This window comes from Panthera pardus, unplaced genomic scaffold, assembly GCF_024362965.1.
Source record: "Panthera pardus isolate Hobbes unplaced genomic scaffold, ASM2436296v1 HiC_scaffold_4, whole genome shotgun sequence".
NCBI classification, from domain to species: Eukaryota; Metazoa; Chordata; class Mammalia; order Carnivora; family Felidae; genus Panthera; species Panthera pardus.
In genome coordinates this window covers 10,113,351-10,135,923 of record NW_026526969.1, presented here as the reverse complement: position 1 = coordinate 10,135,923, position 22,573 = coordinate 10,113,351, and the positions used below count along the sequence as shown (strand labels likewise).

Below are 22,573 nucleotides of genomic sequence, written 5' to 3'. Positions count from 1 at the left end.
CCCTCAACATCTTTAGTCATTAGGGAAATACAAATCAAAACCACAGTAACATTAGGATGGCTATAATAGTTAACTCTTAGGAAGGAAGGAAAAAGAGAAGGAGAGAGAGAAGGAAAGAGACAAAGAGAGAGAAAGAAAGAATGAAAGAAAGAGAAAGAAAGAAAAAATGAATAAGCGTTTGCTAAGATGTGGAGAAACCGGAACCCTCATACACTGCTGGTGGGAGGATGGTAAAATGATGCAGCCACTATGGAAAACAATTTAGCTGTTGCTTTTTAAACACAGAATTCCATATGACCTAGCATTTCTACTCTGAGGTATATATCCAAGAACACTGCAAACATATGTTCACACAAAAATTTGCACATCAATGTTCACAGCAGCTTTATTCATAACAGCCAAAAAGTGGGAACAACCCAAGTGTCCATCAACTGATGGATATAGAAAATGTGGTCCATCCATCCAATGGAATATTATTCAGCCATAAAAAGGAATGAAGTAGTGATACACACTACAACATGAATGAACCTCGAAAACATTATGCTAAGTGAAAGAAGCCAGACTAAAAAAGGCCACATATTGTATAGGACTGCATTTTTCTGAAATGCCCAGAATCAGCAAATTCATTGAGCTAGAAAGCAGATTAGTAGTTGCCAGGGCGAGGCTTGGGGGGGGGGGGTGAGGGGGATGGAGAGTGACTGCGCAGTGGGCATTGGATTTCCTTTTTGGGATGATGACAATGTTCTGGAGTTCGACAGTGATGACGGTTATACGTTGGGAATGTACCAAAGCCACTAAATCATACATGACACCAGTATGTATCAATCAGACTGATATATATGGAAGCTTTCCAAGATATATTACTGGGTGAAAAAGCAAGGCATAGAACTGAGTATATGTTCCCCCTAAAGAAGAAGGGGTGTGCAGGGAGAGGAAAAATATATAAGCATTTTTACCTAATACACCTTTGCAAAGATAAACAAGAAGGTTACCACCAGACTGTCTCTGGGGAAAAGAACTTCAAGGATAGGGGCTGGTGTGAAAACACTTCCTTTTTAAAATAAGCCATCTTGTACAGTCTACATGTTGCTCCATGTATAGATCCTCCCCAACCCCTGCCAGAAAACAGCAACAACAACAAATTGACCTTTGTGAAAAGGGAAATATTTAAATAAAGGGGTGGTTATATAATGAAAATACACTAATGGGAAGATTGTTGACCCACACTGGGGGAGAAAGCGGGGTGGGAATGAGATTCTACATGTGTTTGACAATGTAAGGGACTGGTATACTGTTTTAGAATATAATTACACAAATCCCAAATATAAGGGCATATGGATAGTGTGATGATTGCACAACAGACACTGAATGGCTGTCTGAGTATGTGACAGCCTCAGTATGACCAGCCTGAGTTTGGCTGGTCCAGCTACAAATACTGCCCAGGAAGCCGTCCTCAGGCTCCCTGACTCCCTAGGGGCAGGGAAGCCTGGTTCCTCCCTCCTTCCACTTCAGATCAAGCTCTCCAGCTGGGGCCTGTGGGCACCAACAAGTAAGGTGGCCCATGTTGAAAGGATGTAAAAACATGTTTTCTCAAAAAAAAAAAAAAACACAAACAAACAAAAAAACAAAACAAAACATGTTTTCTCGGACTCTGGGAGAAAAGAGGGAGATTGTGCAGCACACCCATGATTGTCATCAACGACCCCCTTTCAACTCTTTCTTTCAGCTTGAAAGATCTTGCAGCTGTATTGTTCTCCGGAAAAATTAAATGTACTGGCTTATTAACTCATGGCTTCTAAGTCTCCAGGTACATTTACAAGCATACACAAGGAAGTCCTATCATTACCCATCACTACCTACAATACAACCCAGACAAAGTGCTGGTTTTAGCCGTACTTCCTTGGACTGGTGACTGTTTCCCATTTCTGTTGGATTACCATCAAATCTTGCCTCCTAACCTTTAAATTCACCACAGAAGCTGCTAGTGATTCTGGCTACCATGACAGAACCCCCTGAAGCAGCTGGGGGTGACAGCCAGTCCCTTCCTGTCCCATCTTCTTTATTTCTAGAACGGGGGGAAAAAAACAACACCAAACCTGGAAGCCCCACATAGCAGCTGCTTTTGTGGTCTGTGACTTAATTTAAGGAAGTATTCTATGAAACCTCCAAAAAGAATCTAAATTTAGATCGAAGTCTTTCACCACCAATGCCAGCCTCTCCAGCTAGGAAACCCACACGCACAGCAGCACAGTAAGGGGGGAAAACAACAAATTTAAAATACACATAAAAGTGTCATCATCGAGGGATTGAAGCTAGAATTATTCAGGCCAAAGAAATTTTCTTCTGGTACCACCAACATCTTAGTTTTTGATAAAGGAGTAGTGATTACAGAAACTTTTAGGGAGAGAAGCAGTGACATAAGGGAGACAGGTTTTCTTTACGAGATTTCTACTAAGAGAGCTAGGAACTACTGTATATACCAGGATGTCTGTAATGACTTAAGTCCAGCATCGAAGTATTAAGATCAACATATTGCCTAAAAAGAGTTCTCTAACACTGAGTCAGACAGGAAGGAAAAACCACCTACTTAACACTACTATTTCCCCAACACCTCACTCTTCCCAAGTGTGTCAATTTAGACCTTGAACTCTGAGATAACAGTCACACTGGGATGGCTTGATATTAATGGCAATTAACAGGGAGATAGCCCTCTCTCCTCGGCATTTTTTTTTCACCTTGAAGGGTGAGTCTGTCTGATCCATTTATTTATTTTGAGAGTGAGAGAGCATGAGTAGGGGAAAGGCAAAGAGGGAGAGAGAGAGAATCCCAACCAAGCTCCACCCCGTCAGCACAGAGCCCGCTGCGGGGCTCAAACCCATGAACTGTGAGATCGTGACCTGAGCCAAAGTCAGACGCTCAACCGACTGAGCCACCCAGGCGCCCCTTGTCTGATCCATTTAAAAACTAATCTTCCCAATGTTCCACTCTCCCAATAAAATTAAAATACTATATATAATTTGAAAGTTAACATTCAACAGCCTATCCTACTTCATACCCCAGAAAGGTTCTATTTTGCAAGCCGTATCTGTAGACAGATTTCAGCAGATAACTGTGTAAAAGATAAAAAGAGAGTGAAATTTTCTCTGTTCTTTCCGCCTTGCATCCTCCTCTTCTCCCCACCCCCCATCAGCTGGGAAACATTCCCAGATTCTTCTCAAGCTTAGTTTGGAAGTAAAGCTCAGCCTTGATAAACACATAGCCCAGGAAATGCTCTGGATCACAGACCACTTAGAAGACTCGGTCTATCCTCTCCCAAGAGACCTCTTTCAAACTCCACTTGATAGGGTGGGCAGGCAGTTTTAGATTTTCACTAAAACCTCCTGGAACATTACTGAGTGATAAAATCATAGCAGTCTGGCAACTATACAAATGGTGGAGAGAGCACCACACCCAAAACAAGCTCCTGAGACTTCAGGGAAACTATGGTTCCAGTGAGCTCCCCATGTCGTTTACCCCCTGTGGAAATCAGGGAGCCGGAAGGGGAGCAGTGTCCACTAACATCGCCTCTGCGCATAACTCCTCCAAGACGGCTGCTTGATGCTGGTGGGACACAAGGAAACAGCTACAGGGACCTGTTTTTAGTATTTCTGAAATGTTAATGTCCTTGGCCCAGCACTACCAAAAGGGCGGACTCGATCACAGACATCAACCATATTTCTTTTTCCATAATCACGATTTCACGTCCTTTCTCCTGTGTCTTTTGGCTAACCACTGGTGTCACACTCGGTTTCTGTTAAAAATGTCTCCAAGACCCAACCATTATCTACGCTCGCAAATTCTCTCCTAAACTTGGTTCATGAGTTCAAACGCTGGGTTAAGTGGAACCACAAAACGCTCTATCTCAGAGGGGTAACCAGTTTCATGATACCATTAAATAGAACATACCATTCTTTCACACGGAGAGGGTGGTGATGAGGCCTGAGGACCAAACCAAATAGAAAAACAGCACAGGCACAGCCTGAACCAAGAATGCTCCAACTTTTACCAACTGACGGTTGCCAGAGGGAAAAGGGGATGGGGGGTGGGGGATGGGGGATGAGCAAAATGGGTGAAGGAGAGAGGAAAGCACAAGAAGGAGGAAGTCATAGGGAGAAAGTACAACATAGGGAATATAGTCAATGGTACTGTGATAGCGTTGTATGTATGGTGACAGATGATGGTGACATTTGTAGTGGGCACAGCATAATGTACAGAGTTGTCAAATCACTATATTTACACCTGAAACTAATGTAATATTGTATGTCAACTATACTTCATTTAACAAAAGAGGGGGAAAAAAGGTGAGTTCAAACTTTTGGGAATCACTAAAATTTTACAGTTGAGTCTTGAAATGAGGGGATGGGGGGGTTGGGGCACTGACACCCCCTATCCCTGTGCAGTTGAAAATCTCTGTGTAACTTCTGACTCCCCCCAGAATACAACTACTCGTAGCCTCCTATTAACTAGAAGTCTTATTGATAACATAGACAGTCAACTACCACGTATTTTTATGTTATATGTATTATATACTGTATTCTTACAATAAAGTAAGCTAGAGAAAGAAAGTTAAGAAAATCCTAAGGAAGGAAAGACATTTACAGTCCTGTACTACGTTTATTATATATAATAATATATATAATTCAACACAGTTCAAACCTATGTTGTTCAAGGGTCAGCTGTATTTATTTTTCAGAAGTGTAATTACCGAGTAATGTTACAGTGATAATATACATGACACATAATAACAAGGCACAGTTTATTCTGATTTTTAGTAAATAATCAATAGGAATGTACACCAAGTAGGAAACGGCAATAAAAAATATTAAGTTAGTAAGAGGTGGTGGAAATTTGAGAAGATTCACTTTCCTTTTTATATTGTTCCTCATCTCTGTCACAATAATGCCAGTGCCATTTGCCCCCTCCATAAACAATCTTGAAGCGATCACTTTCTGGGAAGGTTGGCTGAAAAAGTGAGCTCCTAACTGAATGACGTTTAACGGCGATTTTAATTTGAAGAAAAGAACTAGCTTCAGAAACAACGTTTACGCCAACATAGAAAGTAAGAAGCAAAGTTAACTTCACGAAGCCGTCACCTTTAATCCACTTACAAGATAACTCAGTGAAGCCTTAGGCCAGGGAGCCTCTACCATATGCTGGGCAACAGCTGGGCACCAAATTACTTCATTTATTCCTTGCAACAGCCTTAGGAGGTAGGTCTTATCTGAGGCTTAAAGCTGAAATGCAGGGCTTGCCCAAGGACACTGGTATGCAGGGAAACTGGGAGGACTGACTCCACAGTCTCCAAAATGAGGACAGGAGTAGTACCTACCTAAGTAAGTTTACTGAGAGGAAACTCGTGAGAAGTGCCTAGCATCGTGCCTTCCTGGCGAGTAGTAAAAGCCTCAATAATTGACAAAAAGCTTCATCATTACTGCCCAGAGTGACCCCAATCCTGAACAGCAAATCTGGACAGGAAACCCCGGTCAGGTGTATCCTAAAACCCACATCCAACCACAGTTGCTCACCTTAGAATTCCACAGGATGTAGTTTGTATACCTGACCTAGTTTCCATAAAAAGAGCCAAAGGCCAGAAGAGGCACTCCAAAGAATAACGTCCCAACACTAAAGCTTCAAGCTGGCATTTGTCAGACTCTCAATCTAGAATCTCTTTGGAGAGACTCCAAACAGGGTGTGAAGGTTGTACAGCCCCCAGCATAAGTGATCTGGGGCAAGAGCCCTGGACCTTCCACGGGATCTGCCTCCCCACCTCGAGGAATTCCCTCCCGTGCACTTTAAGTTTAACCTATTTTGCCCGCAAAAAGATTTTAAACAGTACCTGACTGTAAATGGAAATAGTTCCAGTGTCAAAAAAAAAAAAAAAAAAAAAGATTAAAAAAATCACTCCACAAACACGAATTTACCATCCATACTGGAGGAGCCATAGTTGGGCTCCAATTAGAACTTCTAAGAAGGATTTTCAGAAAGCATGTTGCAATAAACCAGCAAGATACTAAAGTGAGCACATCAGAGGAAAGGCTAAGGCAGCCTTCCCTGAACACCTGCTGTGTTTTATCAGGATGTTCAAGATCATTTAGTATTTACATCACTTAACTTGCTTCACAGACACTTATCTCCGACCCCCCCCCCCCCCCACACACACACCCACCCAATTGGAATGGTTTTTCAAGGGCCATACAGGGAGTCTGACATTAACTTTGTAACAATGCACAGACTGGGTAAACAACAAGTATTTCCCTTCATCTGGTCTCTGACCCCTTCCTGGTGTCCAGTATGTTACTTTCCAGACAACCTAGCACCTAGTAGTTATTCAATAAATGTTTGTTAAAAAGAAATTTTGTAGACCATTTAGTCTAAACTTGGAACTTGGCCCCCACAAAGGATTCCTTGTAAAGCCTCTAGAAAGACTATCATCCAGTATTTGCATAAAACAGCAACACGCAACACTCACTTTGTGAAGGGGCCGAATTTATTCGCTCATTAGACAGTTCTCACTGTTACCAAGTTCCCCTCCAAGAGGCAGCTGCACACAGTAGGCATCACAACTGTCATTCTCTAAGCACTTACCCTGCAGACCCTTTTTCTAGAACTTTCTAGAGTTAGAAAGTGGCAAAGCCAGAATTGGAGCACAGGCCTCTAGCGTGGCTGGCTCTTAGCCATGGTACTACATTCACTGGATCCTGTGCTGCCCTCTGGACACAAAAGACCCCCTTCTACACATCAGAATTTATCAGGTCAGTTCCAGATCAAATCTCTCTACTGCTACCCAGACCCCTCGGCCTGTCACTGAAGCCTGTGTCCTCTGTTCCCTCTGTTTGGCCACCCTCTTGCCCCATTCTGTCTCATGCAGATCTTTCCAGAGCGACTTCAAATTTGGCCTCCCCAGCGCTAGGCCTCTGTGGCCCACAAGGAGCTGTCTTTTCAATCTAGCACCTTTGTTTTTTTTTTTTTTAATGCTTAACTGTTTCTAGTGCCTGTCTCACTCCCTACTGTACTGTTAAGTTCTGGGTAGAGACTATTTTTGTAACCTTTCTCTCATCCTTAACACCTGTAAGTATTGTGCTCAATCCTGAGTAACACAGTGAATTGACTTCGGTGCCTACCCTCCTTTCAAAATAATCTGACTAGAAAATTAATACCAAATTCGGATGCAAAAATTATAAACTATAATGTTAAAGAATGAAGCCTCACTCAAATAATAAAGTGCTTATTTCTCCTTTGTATTTTTCAATAGATATATATTCCCTTAAAGGATAGATAGGCTACAATGATGTAGTAACACACTGTAGCCACAATTTCTCTGGTATTTGTTTATTTAAAATGATTATTCTTTGGGGGCACCTGGGTGGCTCAGTGGGTTAAGCGACCGACTCTTGATTTGGGCTTGGGTCAGGATCTCACAGTTGTGAGATCAAGTCCCATTTCAGACTCTGTGCTGACAGCACAGAGCCTGCTTGGGATTCTCTTTACCTCTCTGACACTTCCCCCACTCTCTCTCAAAATAAAATAAACTTTATTTATTCGTGCATGCAAATGGAGGAGGGGCAGAGAGACGGAGAAAGAGAGAATCCTAAGCAGGCTCCACACTGTCAGTGCTGAGCACGATGCTGGACTCATACTCACGAACCATGAGATCATGACCTGAGTCGAAATCAAGACTTGGATGCTTAACCAACTGGACCACCCAGGTGCCTCTAAAATGGTTATTCTTTATTGAGATGCCCTTTTGTTCTTTCATGATAATCTGAACTGGGTTTATTTGGTGCTACGTATTTCACAGCTGTTAAAAAGAAATAGGCAACACCAATCAGGAAAGACTGACATGATGTAAAAACAAATGAACATAACAGAGGTTTTATTCCCTGCCAGCACTACATGTCCAACACAGGTTGTGTTGTCATTGTCGGGGCGGGATGGGGGGGGAGGGGCGGGGAGTACATGGACCAGGGCAGAAGGGGACTCTCCGTGCCACGTAATCATTCAGGGACCCAGGCTGACAAAGTCCCCACCATGCGCCACATGGTCCCCAGTGCTCCACGGAAGAGCTGGAGGCTCTTCCTGTTTTGGCCCCACAGTGGGACAAATCACTTCTCACACTTCACTAGCCAGAACAAGTCACGTGGCCCCACCTAAGCAACAGAGATGTTTCTGCTACAGAGACAGCTCTGGGTGTACGGACAATGGAGCGATCCCTGATCTATATTATGTGAACAAGCAAGGTGAACACAAGTGCACATCATATACTGTCATCTGTGTTAAAGAGAGAGGCGGGGGACAAAGGGAAATGAACAGAGACCCTTTGGAAGAATCCAAGAGAAACCAGTAGTGCGATGATAATAACAGCTACTTCTCTAGAGGCAAGTTCTTGGCTGACAAAGGACAAGGAGGGTAGGAGACTTATTTTTAATGAATACCCTTTTATATCATACGCGTACATCATCTATTTAAAAACTCCGACTGAAGTTTTTAGGCTGTGATGTATACACTTCAAGTTAATGAGTTGTTTTCTTTTTCTTTTCTGAATAAAGTCTCATCTATTCTAATATAAGAAACGCCAAATCCTTGACTCACACTGCCTGAAATTAAACACCTGGAGTAACACCGACATCGTCATACCCTTTTGAAAAGCCTTGCTGAGAGATTTTGACTGGCTCCTGTCTATTCTAAACATAAACATCGCTACTGTACAGGTGATAAGAAAAGTGCTGACATTGATAAACTGTTTCCTTTTGGGAATATTTTTTGTTGGTATTTCAACAGAGGTACCATTTCCTAAAGTCAAACTCCTTGTCTGAAATAAAACATAAAAACTTTTCTTTCCCTACCATTAGGCTGAACCCTAGACAAAATCCAGAAGCCAAACCTGGGTTTCCAAAAAGAAAACACACACTGTTGTCTCAGAATGCATGAAATTATGGAATGCGCAGAGTGAGTCTTTTCCAAAATCATCACCAACACCCTCAAATACTATTTAAATACTTCATGTGCCAGATGTGCCTGAGGACAGCCTCTGGGGCTTACGACGAGGCTCGAGGTAAGCCATCGGCACATCTGTTCCTCTCCTGCAATTGTCGTGAACAAAAGTGGAACCCCGCTGACATTCAGTTCGTGAAGTAAGCCATAAATAATGCAATAAGTAAACAGGTATGACAAGTCTCCAAAAAGACTTCCGTGATTCATTTCAAAGTTAATATCAAAAATAGACCTAAAAAAAGAGAAAGCGAGCCAGAACAGGCTTACACTGCTCCCGTCACAACACCCGAAATATCAGGCTCCAAGAGAAACAGCACGCTATCGAGGCTATGTGCTATCCTCATAGATTTTACTCTAAATTCCAGCGTAGCGTATCACATAGCAACTTTTTACTGCACCAAGTTGGTACTTAAAGAGCCTGTGACTACCGCTCAAACTCTACAATGTACTTCCACATTTAAATTTTAGTGGAAAATCAAATACCACGCATTGCTTCCAAATATCAATATTATGCCTTCCAAACTGAATGTGTTTGCGTGTATCAAAGGCGCCTTCCTAAGCAGGCTCTCTGCCAACAACCTGTGCTGTTCTAAAACGTTCCGGGCACTATCATTTCAGCTACCTTGAACTTCTGATGAGTGTTATCCAACCAATTTTTGATGATTTCCAAAAACATTACCTCCATTTTTTTCTAAAGCGCTGAAGAAAGCGAATCACCAGTTTCCAAGCCTATCATGGGTCTTGTATAATCCATTACTCAACCTACAGAATGAAGTAGCAATTATTAAACCACCAATATCGCAACACATGAGACCAACACCGACATAAGCTTAGGACAAACACCAAAACGAAGAGAAACTTCCGATCACACCATGTCTTCAGTCTGAAGACAGATGGCATTACTTTGTGGTACTTTGTGGGTGTGCACACAATTTCCAGGACTTGCAAGTCAGAGGAGCCATAATACCGTGTACCATTGATTCGAAGACATTTTCTCTTATTTTAACATCTCTGAAATCTTCAAATGAATCATGCTGTAGTGTTTCTTTTTTAGTGGTACATAAGGCAATGGTGTGACTTTCAAAGTCACCTTAGATTCACTGAAAGAGGACAATGTTAATATTAGCTAACATATAACTATGTACCAAACACTGCATGTGGATTATTTCATTTAATACTCATAAACTCTAAAGTGGCTCCAACTATTTCCCACCCTCTTTTTTTTTTTTTTTTTTTTTAAGCTGAGAAAACTTAGAGATGAGGTCACTCATCTAAAGGCACAGGCTGGCTCCAGCCCAGCTCCTAACCACCCTACCTGGCTGGCTCCACAGAGGAAAGAACTGCCGATGAGAGCGCCAACCATTCCTTGGAACATGGGTTCAAAGCCCAGCCATGAGCGCCCTCCCTCCATTTTTTAAGCCTGTTTATAAGCCCCCCTCCCTGTTTTTTAGGAAAATGGCAAAGAAAATGCAGGGCTCCAAGTATCACAATGGATATTATTTCAAAGACTTTATTATAAAGAAGGATTGGTAATTGCCTTATAAAAAATTATTTTCTTGCATAAAGAACAATTTTTTTCCTTTCTATTCATCCTGAATTCAATGAACAAATAATTAACATGCATTTTTCCCCTCTCAAAAAATACCCTATCATCTCTAGGGAAATGACATAAGAATTTCTAGAATCTGTACCTGAATTTTGTTTAAGTCTTCGTACTTGAAATAGTCCCAAATAACACAACAATCCAGAAACATTCTATAACATAAATCAATAACATTTGTTGGGGTAAGTTTACATATAAAGCTACCATTCCTAACTCTTAGCAAAAATATTTGGCACCTTTACAGAAATACATCTTTTGCTTCACACAAAGAAGGCATACTTATTTTTCAGAAGTTCATTAAATGGTAGCTTTCTCATCCGCATGTTCAGCATACACAAAGCCAGAATTATACATTTTTTTAATGGTATCATCTAGTTAGTTGTTGGTTGCCTTCCCAGCATCCATTTTTCTGTTCCCTCAAAATGTCCCAGTCCTGTATGCTGGGTAGGACGAACACCATTACTAGATTCCAAGATGGATCCTAACTGCCCACCCGGCACATCCCATCAACCTTACCACAGTGGTTGGTTCAGAGATGGATACATGACCCAAATCAGGCCAACCCAACAAGAGGATTCAACTCCAGGACTTCTACTCCAGCAAAGAACTATTGGAAAAGTGGACTTTTAACATTTCTGCTGGTTAAAGCCAGAAGGAAATCACTATGGGAGCATCTAGAGCCATCTTTTGATCACGAGAGAAAGAGACAGCCTAGAATGGTTCTGAGGTCACAGCACTGAGAACCAAAGAGAAACCGGGTCCTTGTCATACAGTGAAACTACTTTTGGACTTTTCAGTTAACTTACTGAATAAAATGCTTTCTATTGAACCAGTTTAAGCTAGGGTTTAAACCACTTACATCTGAAAGCATCTTGTTTTTAAAAACTAATAAAAAAAACCCTCAATGTCATGAAGTGTGGTATTGTAAATACATGGCAGAAATAAAAACGTGAAACTGGCTGAACAAAGGAGGCAGGGTAAAATTCAGTGAACACCCTACCTGGTCAACGATGTCACTTACTAAGATGGTGTGGACTAGGATCAGAGCGCCTTGGGGAATGGCTGTCGTGCAAGGGGGTGGGGATAAAATCATGAGCTATCCAGAGACAACTGGCTGCTCCTGTGCAAGAGAATGTAATGCGCGCTCTGAACCATAAAGACTATCTATTTCCCCTTCTCGGTTCTTTCAAATAGTAGTCTTTAGTTCGGTCTCCTGATCTCCCTCCGTGGTTGTACACAGTTCAACTTGCCAGTGTCCACCCCTAAATCATCCGACCATGAGAAGCTCCACGACCCTGACAAAGACACCCGGCCATCTTCACCAATGCTCCTGGAGCTGAAGCCAGAGGCAGTGAACACCGAAGCAGACGGTGACGGAGCCGTCCTAGCCAAGAGAAAGGACAATGTGAACAAATCTCTTTCCAGCTCCCCTTTAGAAGAAGCGAAAATGAGGGCTTTGGTAGTTAATCTTTTAACATCTTGGAAATCGAGAAATAGCTGATGCTGTAGCAGGATGGTTTTGGATGCAAATCACATTCAAATCGAAAGGGGCACAAGGCAGCTGTCCAAACAAGAGATGCTCGCAGCTTGAACTAAGGGAGAGGCAAGGGGCAGAGAGAGAAGACATGCTCCAGATGAACCATGGCTGCAGAAACGAGAGGGCTTGAGGAGTTAGATACAAAGGATATGACAACATGTCTTGGTTTGGGGTTTGAGCAACTGAGTGGATTTAATGAAGCGAGCAAGACTGGGGACAGGAAGGTTTCTGGGGAGGAGAAAATCAGGAAGACTGGGACATGTAAAGCTGAAGGTGTCTACTAGGTGTGTGTGGGAACAAGAACGTCACCTTTCCAATCTTGCACAATCAAGGAGGAAAAAAAAAGGCTACCTTACAAAAAAAAAAAAACAAACAAACAGAAAACACCTTACCTAATGTTGTGAGTTTGTGGATTATCCTCACTGAAGGCTAAGGAGAGTTAAATCAACATCCCATGAGAACATGTAGGCCTTCTCCTGCATAGGATTATTGATATTGTAAAGTATATGAATTTATTATAGTTAGATTAAGTGTGTTTCTGAGTATTTCCGTAACTGCACATGATATGATTATCCATTTAGGACAAGAGGAACTATCCTTTTCTGTCCTGTAAAATGTGTTTTTAAAGAGTAAAACACGTTGCATGCTATCTTTTTTGACCTAGAAATAAAAACACATACAAAACAAAACAAAACAAAACACACAACGCTCTTGGGGCTTGGTTTGACAGCTTGGCTCAAGTGAGGAAATATACTTGAGAACTCTTTGGAAATGAAGAAACGCAGACAGAGAAGGCATTGCTATTATTGACATGTACGAGCAAGCATCAAGCAAATCTCAAATCTATCATTTGTAGGTAATATATGTAGAGATACAATTCAGTAAAATTTAGACTTTTTATCCCAAAGATCTAGGAGAACTATAAGGCAATAAATGACAGGTGGTTACAACCTTTTCTACTTTTATCGAGTCAGTTAGTTCTTCTTTAGGCACAGCTAAAATTAATAAGCAAGCCCATAAAAAGTTTAAAGCAAATATTGATCATAAATATTTAGGGAAAATACCAAGTTATTGATGCTGGTTTATGCAAGTTAGCATTTTTGTCCCCACTTTAGGGATGAGGTTATTTTCTGAAAATAGGTCAGAGGTAACCCCAAATGATATTCCAAATAAATGATATAAACCAGCACTGTTATTTAGAACCAAGACCCCAATCTTTCAAAGGGCTCACTATAGAAAGTAGATCTCAGGGGCACCCGGCTGGCCAGTCGGAGGGGATGTAACTCTTGATCTCAGGGTCATGAGTTTGAGCCCCACGTGGTGTGTGGAGATTATTTGAAATTAAAATCTTAAAAAAAGAAAAAGGTAAATTTTTAAAGAGGGAGAAAGAAAGAGAAAGAAAAGAAAAGAAAACCAAAAAGAAAAGAAGAACGAAAAAAGATTGATTTCGGGACCAGATTTCTCAATCTGGAAAAAATTTGGGCTTACTTAGTTTCATGCGGGAACAATTTGTGTGTGAGTGTGTGTGTGTTTGTGTGTGTGTTTAAGTATCAGAATAAACATATTCTCTGGGAAAAAAGTTTGTTCAGATCTACAAAGTATGCAGAGTATTTTTCACTCTCCAGAACCCAGGAATCTTCCTGTGAAGAAATACATATAAGCATGGCTATATGCCTTTAGACACTATTTTAGCCTTTTAAAATATATTTGACACAATTATTTTGAATTTTCAGAACACCTGCATTTGAAAACAATTTCAACCAATGTACTAGTTGCCCTAAGAGATTGTTAAGAGCTGTAGATTTTTTTTTGTTTTCAACATTTTTAATTGTTGAAAAGCAATCTATTCTCAAGAGGAAAGAGGGGAGAGATCAAACAGTACAAAAGGAATACAGTGAAAACATGTCCCTCTCACCCAGATCCTCAGGCCCTGGTTCTCCCCCAGGGACAATCACAATCAGTATTTTCAGCAGTACCCTTGCAGTGATACCCTATACAAATAGGTCAATAAATTTCCCCTTTTATTTTTTACTTATTACTCAAATAGTATTACAACATTCACTCCTCTGAATCTCTTTCCCCCACACAATAAATGTGTCTTAGAAAGTGCTTTGTATCAGAATCTTATAAGCACAATCTTATTCTGTTAAACAGCTACACATCCTTGGGTATATAACATAATTGATTTAACTAGTGCTCTATTAATGGCACATTTAGGTTGTTTTCTCTCCTAGTCTCAAACAATGCTGCAATGATTTTGCATAGATGTTTTTTTAACTTATTTACTTATTCATTTTTAAGTGATCTCTATACCCAATGTGGGGCTCAAACTCGTGACCCCAAGATCAAGAGTCTCATGCTCTTCTGAGCCAGCCAGGCGCCCCTTGCATATATCTGTAAGAAAAATTCCTGGAGGCAAAATTGGTCAATCAAAGGCATAGACATTTATTATCTGATAGTACCAAGCTGCTGTCCTTACTCTATTGTATCAATTTACATTCTCAGCCAACAATGGAAAAGAGCTTCCTCTTTTCCACACCTTTGTCATCATAACATATTTTCAAACTCTTTGGTCTCTGCCAATCTGCTTAGTGAAAAACTGTTTCACTCCCAGTTTCAACTGGTATTTTGTTTGGTATGTAGGGCTGGGTATCTTTTCCCATGTTTGAAACCCATTCTCTGTCTTTTCTGAAGTGTTTGTATTCTTTGCAAATAGGTTATTGGCCTTTTTCTAATTGATTTTGAAAGCTCTTTATATATTAAAGGAGCTAGACTTTCATTTTCATATAGACTGCAAATTATTTTTCCTAGTTTGTCTCTGCATATCAACTTCTATCCATTTTTTTTCTCACGGAGAAATTTTCTATCCAACTACTTAAGTCTTTTTAATTGCTTATAATTGTTTATCAGCTGATTCTTTTGGACTTCTAAAACAAATAATAGCAATTTTGCTTTCTGCTGTCTTTCTCTAGTTAATAACAATTTTGACAGAGCACATCCCTGTATTGTTCCCGATTTTAATGGGAATGCTTCCAAGGTTTCACAATTAAAGATGAGGCTGGCTTTGGCAACTAATGCTATTTCTCCAGGGAACTTTCTGAATGCATACAGAATTTAACAATTTGTTCTTGAGTATTACTTTTCATGTTTATCAATAGGTTTTATAGATTTTCTTCAGTGTCAAAGCATACCATTAGTGTTAGCACTGACATAATTATTTGGGAATAAGAAATAACAGGAACCTATGGCCCTCTATTTACACCAGGCTACCCTATAAATAACCCATAACTACGCATCAAAATATTTAATCCGCATCAAGTCCTTGTGCAACATGCAAAGGCAGGTATCTTGCATCACAGACAGGCAAACGGAGTCTAAAAGATTGTAATTCCACCCACCCCCTTTCTTCACTTCTGTGAGTTAAAAATCAAATTCAGACCTTCTGACTCCCCGAGTCAGTGTTTAAGCCACAAGAAAGTACCGTGCGTGGCCTTTAGAGAACCTAGCGAATGCCCAACGTACAAAGAAAAACGCAGGCCGCTGTCTACATCCCGCAGTCTCACAACGTTCTCTTCCAGACTCCTGAAAGCAACCTCCAAGTTGGACTCGGGAGCTGAAAACATCTGAAATGCATCACCCAGCAGCCAGCAAAATAGGTTCATGCTCAGTGATACACGATGTTGCTGACATTCCTCAGCCAATTAGAATTCCTTTCAGCTGCAATGGAGGTGAACACAGCTGGAATGAGACTGGGGCGCGTCACCAGGCGCATTGATTGTACATTATTTAAGCCTTGTTTTAAAACAATAAAAGACCTCCCCCCACTTTAATCCGGAAGCATGGAAACAACATTCCACTTAGTTTAAATATCCAAATGGATTACATTGCATCTATAGACACAACAGTAATTCTAACATTTTAAAAAGAAGATATTTCCAGTCCACATGGCTAGGTGCTTGTGTGTGTGTGTGTGTGTGTGTGTGTGTGTGTGTGTGTGTTTTCAACAGAGCTTTCCAGCTCATCTTTAAGTAGCATGCCTTAGGGACGTGGTCAGCTAGAATGCGGTGGATGACAAGCCAATTTAAATTAGGGGTTGTCTCTCAATAACATTCACTTACAGAACAACAAGCAAACCAGTCACTTAGGTTGTTCAGTGACAAAAATAAAATAAATAAATAAATAACCACATATTTTTAATTCTCTACTGGTTTAAAAATACTTAACCTCTAAAACGGTTTGAAATTACAACAATTTGATCCAAGTAAGAATCCTAAAAGTTAGGGTTTCTCAACCAGAGAATCAGAGCACTGCCAGGATACTAAATTATTTCATCTATTTCCGAAGGTTTTTGAACTTCCCTTTTGCTCTTGGCACTCAATAAAATGCACAATTCAGCTACTTTAACTTTTAACCAGTGTCCACAAACATGTTACAAAACAGCCAGTTTAGTTAAGTGGATCATTGAGCTGATGTTGAAATATTATGGGTCAGTCTTTTTTTTTTAATTCATGAGGAAATACTTCTTCCCAAGTGACTCAGCCCCCAGAACCTCCCCTTACACACAGCACAACATGCCAGAACCCGACAAATTCGACCAAACAGAGAAAATGAAAATTTGGGGACTAGAAGGAAAAACTCAAAGTTCAGACACCACTTTTATGGTTGCAGAAATAGGAGTTGTGAACTGAAATAATTAGACTTGAAGTCAAAAATTCTAGTTGGATATCACTACAATTACTATCGAGCTATAGACAGAAATAAAGTGTACAAGGTATTTCGTCTCTCAGGTCAGTTAGGGGGTCAAGAAGTTTTAAAAAACGGATTGGGGGGGGGGGAAGGTTTTTCTTAAGACCTCTCCAATGTGGTCAAATCACAAATACAACCTATATTTGGCAGAATGTGATTCCTTTTCAAGTAAAACTGAAGCTTAAGTTTTGCAATAGTTACTTGAGGTAGCACATCCCACACCCTTAACCAGCATTAATCCAGCCAAAGAAGTGCCTTCACAGTACCTTCATAAACCTGAGGCTGAGCCCGAGGAAAACTCAGAAGCAGCTCAGGGCTAAACACTGATGACTTATGCCAGCTTATCCCGGTTTCGTCGTTAAAAACCAAAGTGTTGCCTGCCTTACATAAGCGAGGTTCTCTGCTGCCATAAACCAATAAAGGGAACTCTCTTAACAGCCTTCTTAACCTTTAAGAGAAACAGAACTATTTCAAATCAATTAGACCACCTGTTATTGATCAATTACAGTTATTAACAGTTATTACTACAACTGTTTCTCTCCAAGTCGCATCATCTGGACGCCAAACCCCAAGTCGGCCTTACTTTCCATGTGCTACAACTTTAAAAATAGCCTCCATTTCCATATGCTATCAAGGAAGGCCTCTTCCCCTCTCTCTACTTGGAATTAGAATTTTTCTCTTTGCAACACGCAGTCACGCTTCAAAAGATATAAAAACACAAGGAAGTCTGAGAGTGTTTCAAGGCCTAAATACCCAAAAAAGTTTAGGCGTTTGCTATTTCAACTAACTGGTTAACATTGGAATAAAATTTAATTTGCTTGAAGAGCACTGTGGAACCCTTAGAGCCCAAAATTCCATTCTTTTACCCAAAGTGGCCTAAATAATGTATCTGGGATTCATTTGTGTACCACATAAGAAACAAAAGTTTTCGCAAATCCTGCTTGAACTTAAAACGGTTTCCGAAGTGTTTGATTTGCCAGTGAACTCTAAATGTCTGCAAGATAATGTTAAGATCACTTTGATTTTGCACATATTATGCCCCAAACCTACTGAAACTATTTAAAAACTATTTTCCTGTTAAAACATCACAAAGACATTCATTAAAGTTAAATTCTTTTAAATATAAAGACTCAAATATTCTTCTACTACATAGGCCAGGCTTCCAAAGCAGCTCCATATACTACTCAATAGTTTTCAAAAGCTGAAAGGGCTCCAGAGGAAGAAAAAAAATATATCATAATCAATACACAAAATTAATGCTTAGCATAAATCAAACATAAGAGCTGTGTTTTAACACAAATTTCTGAATATCAGCATTGAGATTTAATAACACAAAGCATAAGTACCCAACATAATTTAGAATAAGTAGGTAGCCAAATGGAGAATCAAAGATGTTAGAATAAAGTTGAAATCTCGGGGCATCTGGGTGGCTCAGTCAGTAAAGCGGTTGGACTCTTGATTTTGGCTCAGGTCACAATCTCATGGCTCGTGAGTTCGAGCTCAGCTGTTAGCGCAGAGCCTGCTTGGGATTCTCTCTCTCTGTCCCTTCCCTGCTCACTCTCTAAATCTCTCTCTCCAAATAAATAAACACTTAAATAAAATTTTTAAGTTGAAATCTCATTTTATATGATGAAACTGAGACCCCAAAAGGTCACATAATTGGTTCCATATCATGCAGTTTAGGATAGAGCTGAACAAAATCAAGTCTTTTTTTTCCTAAGCAGGCTTCACGTCTACCACGGAGCCCAATGTGGGGCTTGAACTCACGACCCTGAAATCAAGACCCAAGTTGAGATCCAGAGTGAGACACTGAACCCACTGAACCGACCCAGGTGCCCCTCAAGTCTCTTAATTCTAAATCCAATGCTCTCTTCACCAAATACAACTGTGGACCCCAAAGTTCTAAATGCTCTTTTATAACTCCCATGCCATCAGATGTCGCCTTGAATTATGCTCTGTGTGATATTACTGACTGGTTGGAATGTCCCTCATTTTTAAAAAATATTTTTTTCAAATATCACAGGTAGAAATAAACTCTGAAACCTGTAACAAAAGCATACAACTTTTACAAGATGGCTATCCAACAGGCCAGAAGTGAAGGGAGTTCAAACTGCCCCTGAAAGCTTGAAGAGGAGGCCAAAACCACCCCCTCTTCAACAAAATATCTGGTTCCAACGTTACAACATAAGTGAACTTTCAACAGACAACTGCACGTGGGTCTACAATGACCACTCAACTCTCCATCCTGTTGCGGGGATGACCACACTCACAGATCATCTCAGACCGCCAATAACATCACCAGGGGTGAAGGGAAAAGGTGCTTTGGAAACAACACCCTTTACCTGAGCCTTCAATATCAAATGCCATCCAAAACTCTCCAAAGCATTTCTACATCTGTGGCACCTAAATTTCTGAATCCAAAAATAATTTGGGAGGACAAACCAAGTCCCCCCCACCCCCTTCACACGGGAAAGGCCCAGACCTGCCAATTAGGCTTGATTAATATATATATTACACCCGACACACTCTCATTAGAACCTATTCCTTCTGAAACATTAATCATATTTCTACCAAAACTCATGAAGTCAGTTACTTCTGATCTTAACAAAATGAAACCAATCTGATGTCAACTACAGTTTACACTGTAAATGAGAATCAAATTAAAGTTGTCAGTAATTAAAGTTTTACAAGCATCACAAAGTCAAAAACATGGCTTTCATGTAACCATAAAAATAACAATGTTATACATTGTATCTCCATAGTGAGAAGTGTTTCCTACAAGTCCTGGAATAAAGGATGATGTTTCCCCAGAAGTAAAGATCCCTGGAATATATGGCTGTCACTCCACAAAACCAGGGTCTGGATTTGGGTCCAAATCATCTGATCTGAACATATCATCTCATCATAACCTAATGTGACATCTTTATACAAAAATAAAAATTATAACTCTTCTCTCGAAACAAACAAAAAATCATGCAACAACTATGTACCTTCAAAGGAAACTTTAGTTTTTAAACAATCACCCATTGTTGTTTTCATGGATTATTACCGACGAATTAGTGTTACGCATCTGCGATAAAGTGTCCAAAATGCTCATTCTGTCTGTGAAAGGATCTGACCAGACTCTGACTTCGGAGTCCTCACCACACGGGCCACCGAACAGAAAAATCCAGGGGAAAGCCCCAGTCAGGAATTAGCCTGAACTTTTAATTTCCTTTCCAGGGCTGGAAACATTCGAGTTCGGAAAGTCCCGCAGCAGAACCGCATCTGCAGCCCTACAATCCCGCCTCAGGTGTGAATTTGAGCTGGGAGGCGCGGCCGCAGCGCCCTAAGCCCTGAGGACACCGAGAAGGGGCGGGCGAGGGCGCAGACCGGCCCGGGATCTCCGGGGCCCGCTAGCGAGGGGCGCCTCCCCCAGACAGCTCGCGTCCACACTCCTCCAAACCCGCGCGTCGCCGGCCCGCAGAGCCTCGCGCTCACCCTTGAAGGTGGCACTACAGAGGCTCCTAGGAGACGCGGGCATTTCATTGAAAAGACTCAACGCGAGCGAATCAAGGAGCCTGCGTTAGTGCAGGTGCCAGAGCCTCCAGTGGGGGGCGGGGCGGGGGTCCCTCAGCGCCTCGGCAGGGCTCAAGGATGCTGGGGGAGGAGGGGGGGGCGGTGACGGCAAAGTGCAATGCAGAGAAGGAAAGAATTGAAGAAGCACGGTCAGGAGTAGATAGTGGCCTGGCCTGAGGGAGAAAGGAAGTGGAGCAGACCGAAGAGGTCTGGACCAGCGGGGAAGTGAGGAGAACAGGACCGGGGGAAGCCACGAGATAGGACTGAGGAATTCGAGGCTGAAGGAAAGGGTGGAGGCAGCGAGACAGAAGCAAGGGGGCGGGGCCGGGAGATAAGCAAGGGAGGGACTAGGTAGAAAATGAGGGGCGGGGCTTAGGGGGAAAGTGAGGGAGCCCGGCCAAGGGAGAATAAAGGGGCGGGGCCGGGAGGGGAGAAGCCGGGGGGCAGGTGGGGGGGTGGTAGCGGGAGGAAGGTACAGAGTGTGGGGGAGGGGGTGAGAGCCGGGGGCAGGAGGCAGAAGCTAGGGGGCACGTCCGAGGGCAGACAGGGGAGCGGGAGACGACGGGAAGGTGGTGAGAAGCGAGGGGCGGGACCGAGAGCAAGGGGCGGGGCCTGGAGGGAAAAGCGAGGAGGCAGGTAAGGGGAGAGGGAAGAAAGCGAGGGGTAGGAAAGGGGGGGGGGGAGATGAGGAGTAGGGGCGGGGCCACGAGGGGGGAGAACGGAGGGGACAAGGCGGGGATGAGGGAGGGGGGCGACCGGGGTGGAGGGGTGAAAGCAGGAGGGGAGAAGCGAAGGGGCAGGTGGGGGAAGGAGGAGGAAAGCGAGAGGGCCGCGGGGGGGAATCGGGGTGAGAAGCGAGGGGGCGGGGCCGGGAGCAGCGAGGGGGCGGGGCCGGGAGCGAGGAGCGAGGGGCACTCGCCGAGGGGGGTGACGAGGTCCTGGGACAACGGCCGGCGTGGGGGAGGGCCACTCCACCGGGGCGCTCTGCGGGAAATTCCGGGGCTGCTGGGGGGCCGTGCGGGGCGCCAGGGGGCGTCGGGAGAGTGGGGGGGGGCGGCGGGTGGGCCTCCCACCGTCCGTACCTGTCAGACGGATCTTGATGCTGGAGCCGTTCCTGCGCGTCCCGGGGTTCGACATCTCCCGCCAACGATCGGGCAGCCGCGGATCCAGCGCCGCCGCCCCCCGGCCCGGCCCGGCCCGGCCCCGCCGCCGCCGCCTCAAGGTTACGGCTCCGGGCTGGGCGCCGGGGTCCGAGCCGGGACACAAACTCCGCGGCCCAGGCGTCCGGGCGGCGGGAGGACGGTCGAGCCGGGGGATCCGCGCTCGACCCGGCGCCCCCGACCCTCGCTCGCTCCCAGCCGAGCCCAGTCCGGAGCCGCCTCCGCCGCCACCACCACCACCTCCTCAGAGCCGGACGCCCGCCGCCCTCGCCGCTTCCGCCGCCGCCGCCGCCTCCCGGAGCCGCGCGCGCTCCCGCCGCCGTGCCGGCCCGGCCCTGCGCGCGCCCGCGCCGTGCGCCCCCGCGCCTGCGTGCGTGCGCGCGCCCGCGGACACGCCGGGGCGGGGCGCGCTGCGGGGCTGCGTTGCCGGCCCAGCCTCGGGCGCGCGGACTCTGGGAGCCGGGGCCCCCGGCTTCCCGCGTCTTCCCGCTGGGAGATGAGCGAAGGCGTTCGGGACTTGGGAGTCGAGCGCGCCTTGGAGGCCCGCGGAAAGAGGAACGGGGTCCGCCTGGGCCCGCGAACCGTTACCCTCGGTCTTCGCCACGTTCTCCGAGGGAACGGGTTTGCAGATGCGGACAGAATGGATTTTCCAGGTCTGTGTCTCAAGCCTCGGGGCCCCCGATAGCTATTGAAAAGAGGATTACGTGAAACCGTGGCCTGTCACTACACCAAGCACCTTGCGCAAATAGTCATGCAACACTTTTTTTTTTGAGCAAAGGGCTTTTAAATAATGCACTTTCAACGGAGAGATTTCTCAAAGACACAGTCCCCTAAGTGTGTTCTGTGCAACTAGTGCGCTCTATTGACCCATGACAAAGTCTCCAGAATCGCAGGAAGTGCCATTTATGGCCACGGTAAACAAGATGGGAGAGAAGGATA

General features: G+C 43.5%; 1 protein-coding gene across 6 annotated transcripts in view; it reads right to left on the bottom strand.

Annotated features, from left to right (window-relative positions):
• Positions 1-21,841, bottom strand: part of SMURF1 (SMAD specific E3 ubiquitin protein ligase 1) — a 108,987-nt gene extending 87,146 nt beyond the window's left edge. Inside the window, exon 1 of one of the 6 annotated variants that reach the window (XM_053894090.1) lies at positions 21,557-21,841. In XM_053894090.1, coding sequence (XP_053750065.1) covers positions 21,557-21,611 — 55 coding nt within the window. In that variant the 5' untranslated portion in view covers positions 21,612-21,841. Of the gene's footprint in view, positions 1-19,906; positions 20,154-20,396; positions 20,525-21,556 lie in introns of those variants that run through there. The other 5 variants (XM_053894087.1, XM_053894092.1, XM_053894091.1 and 2 more) reach the window with 5 other exon arrangements.
• Between the last annotated feature and the right edge of the window lie 732 nt (positions 21,842-22,573).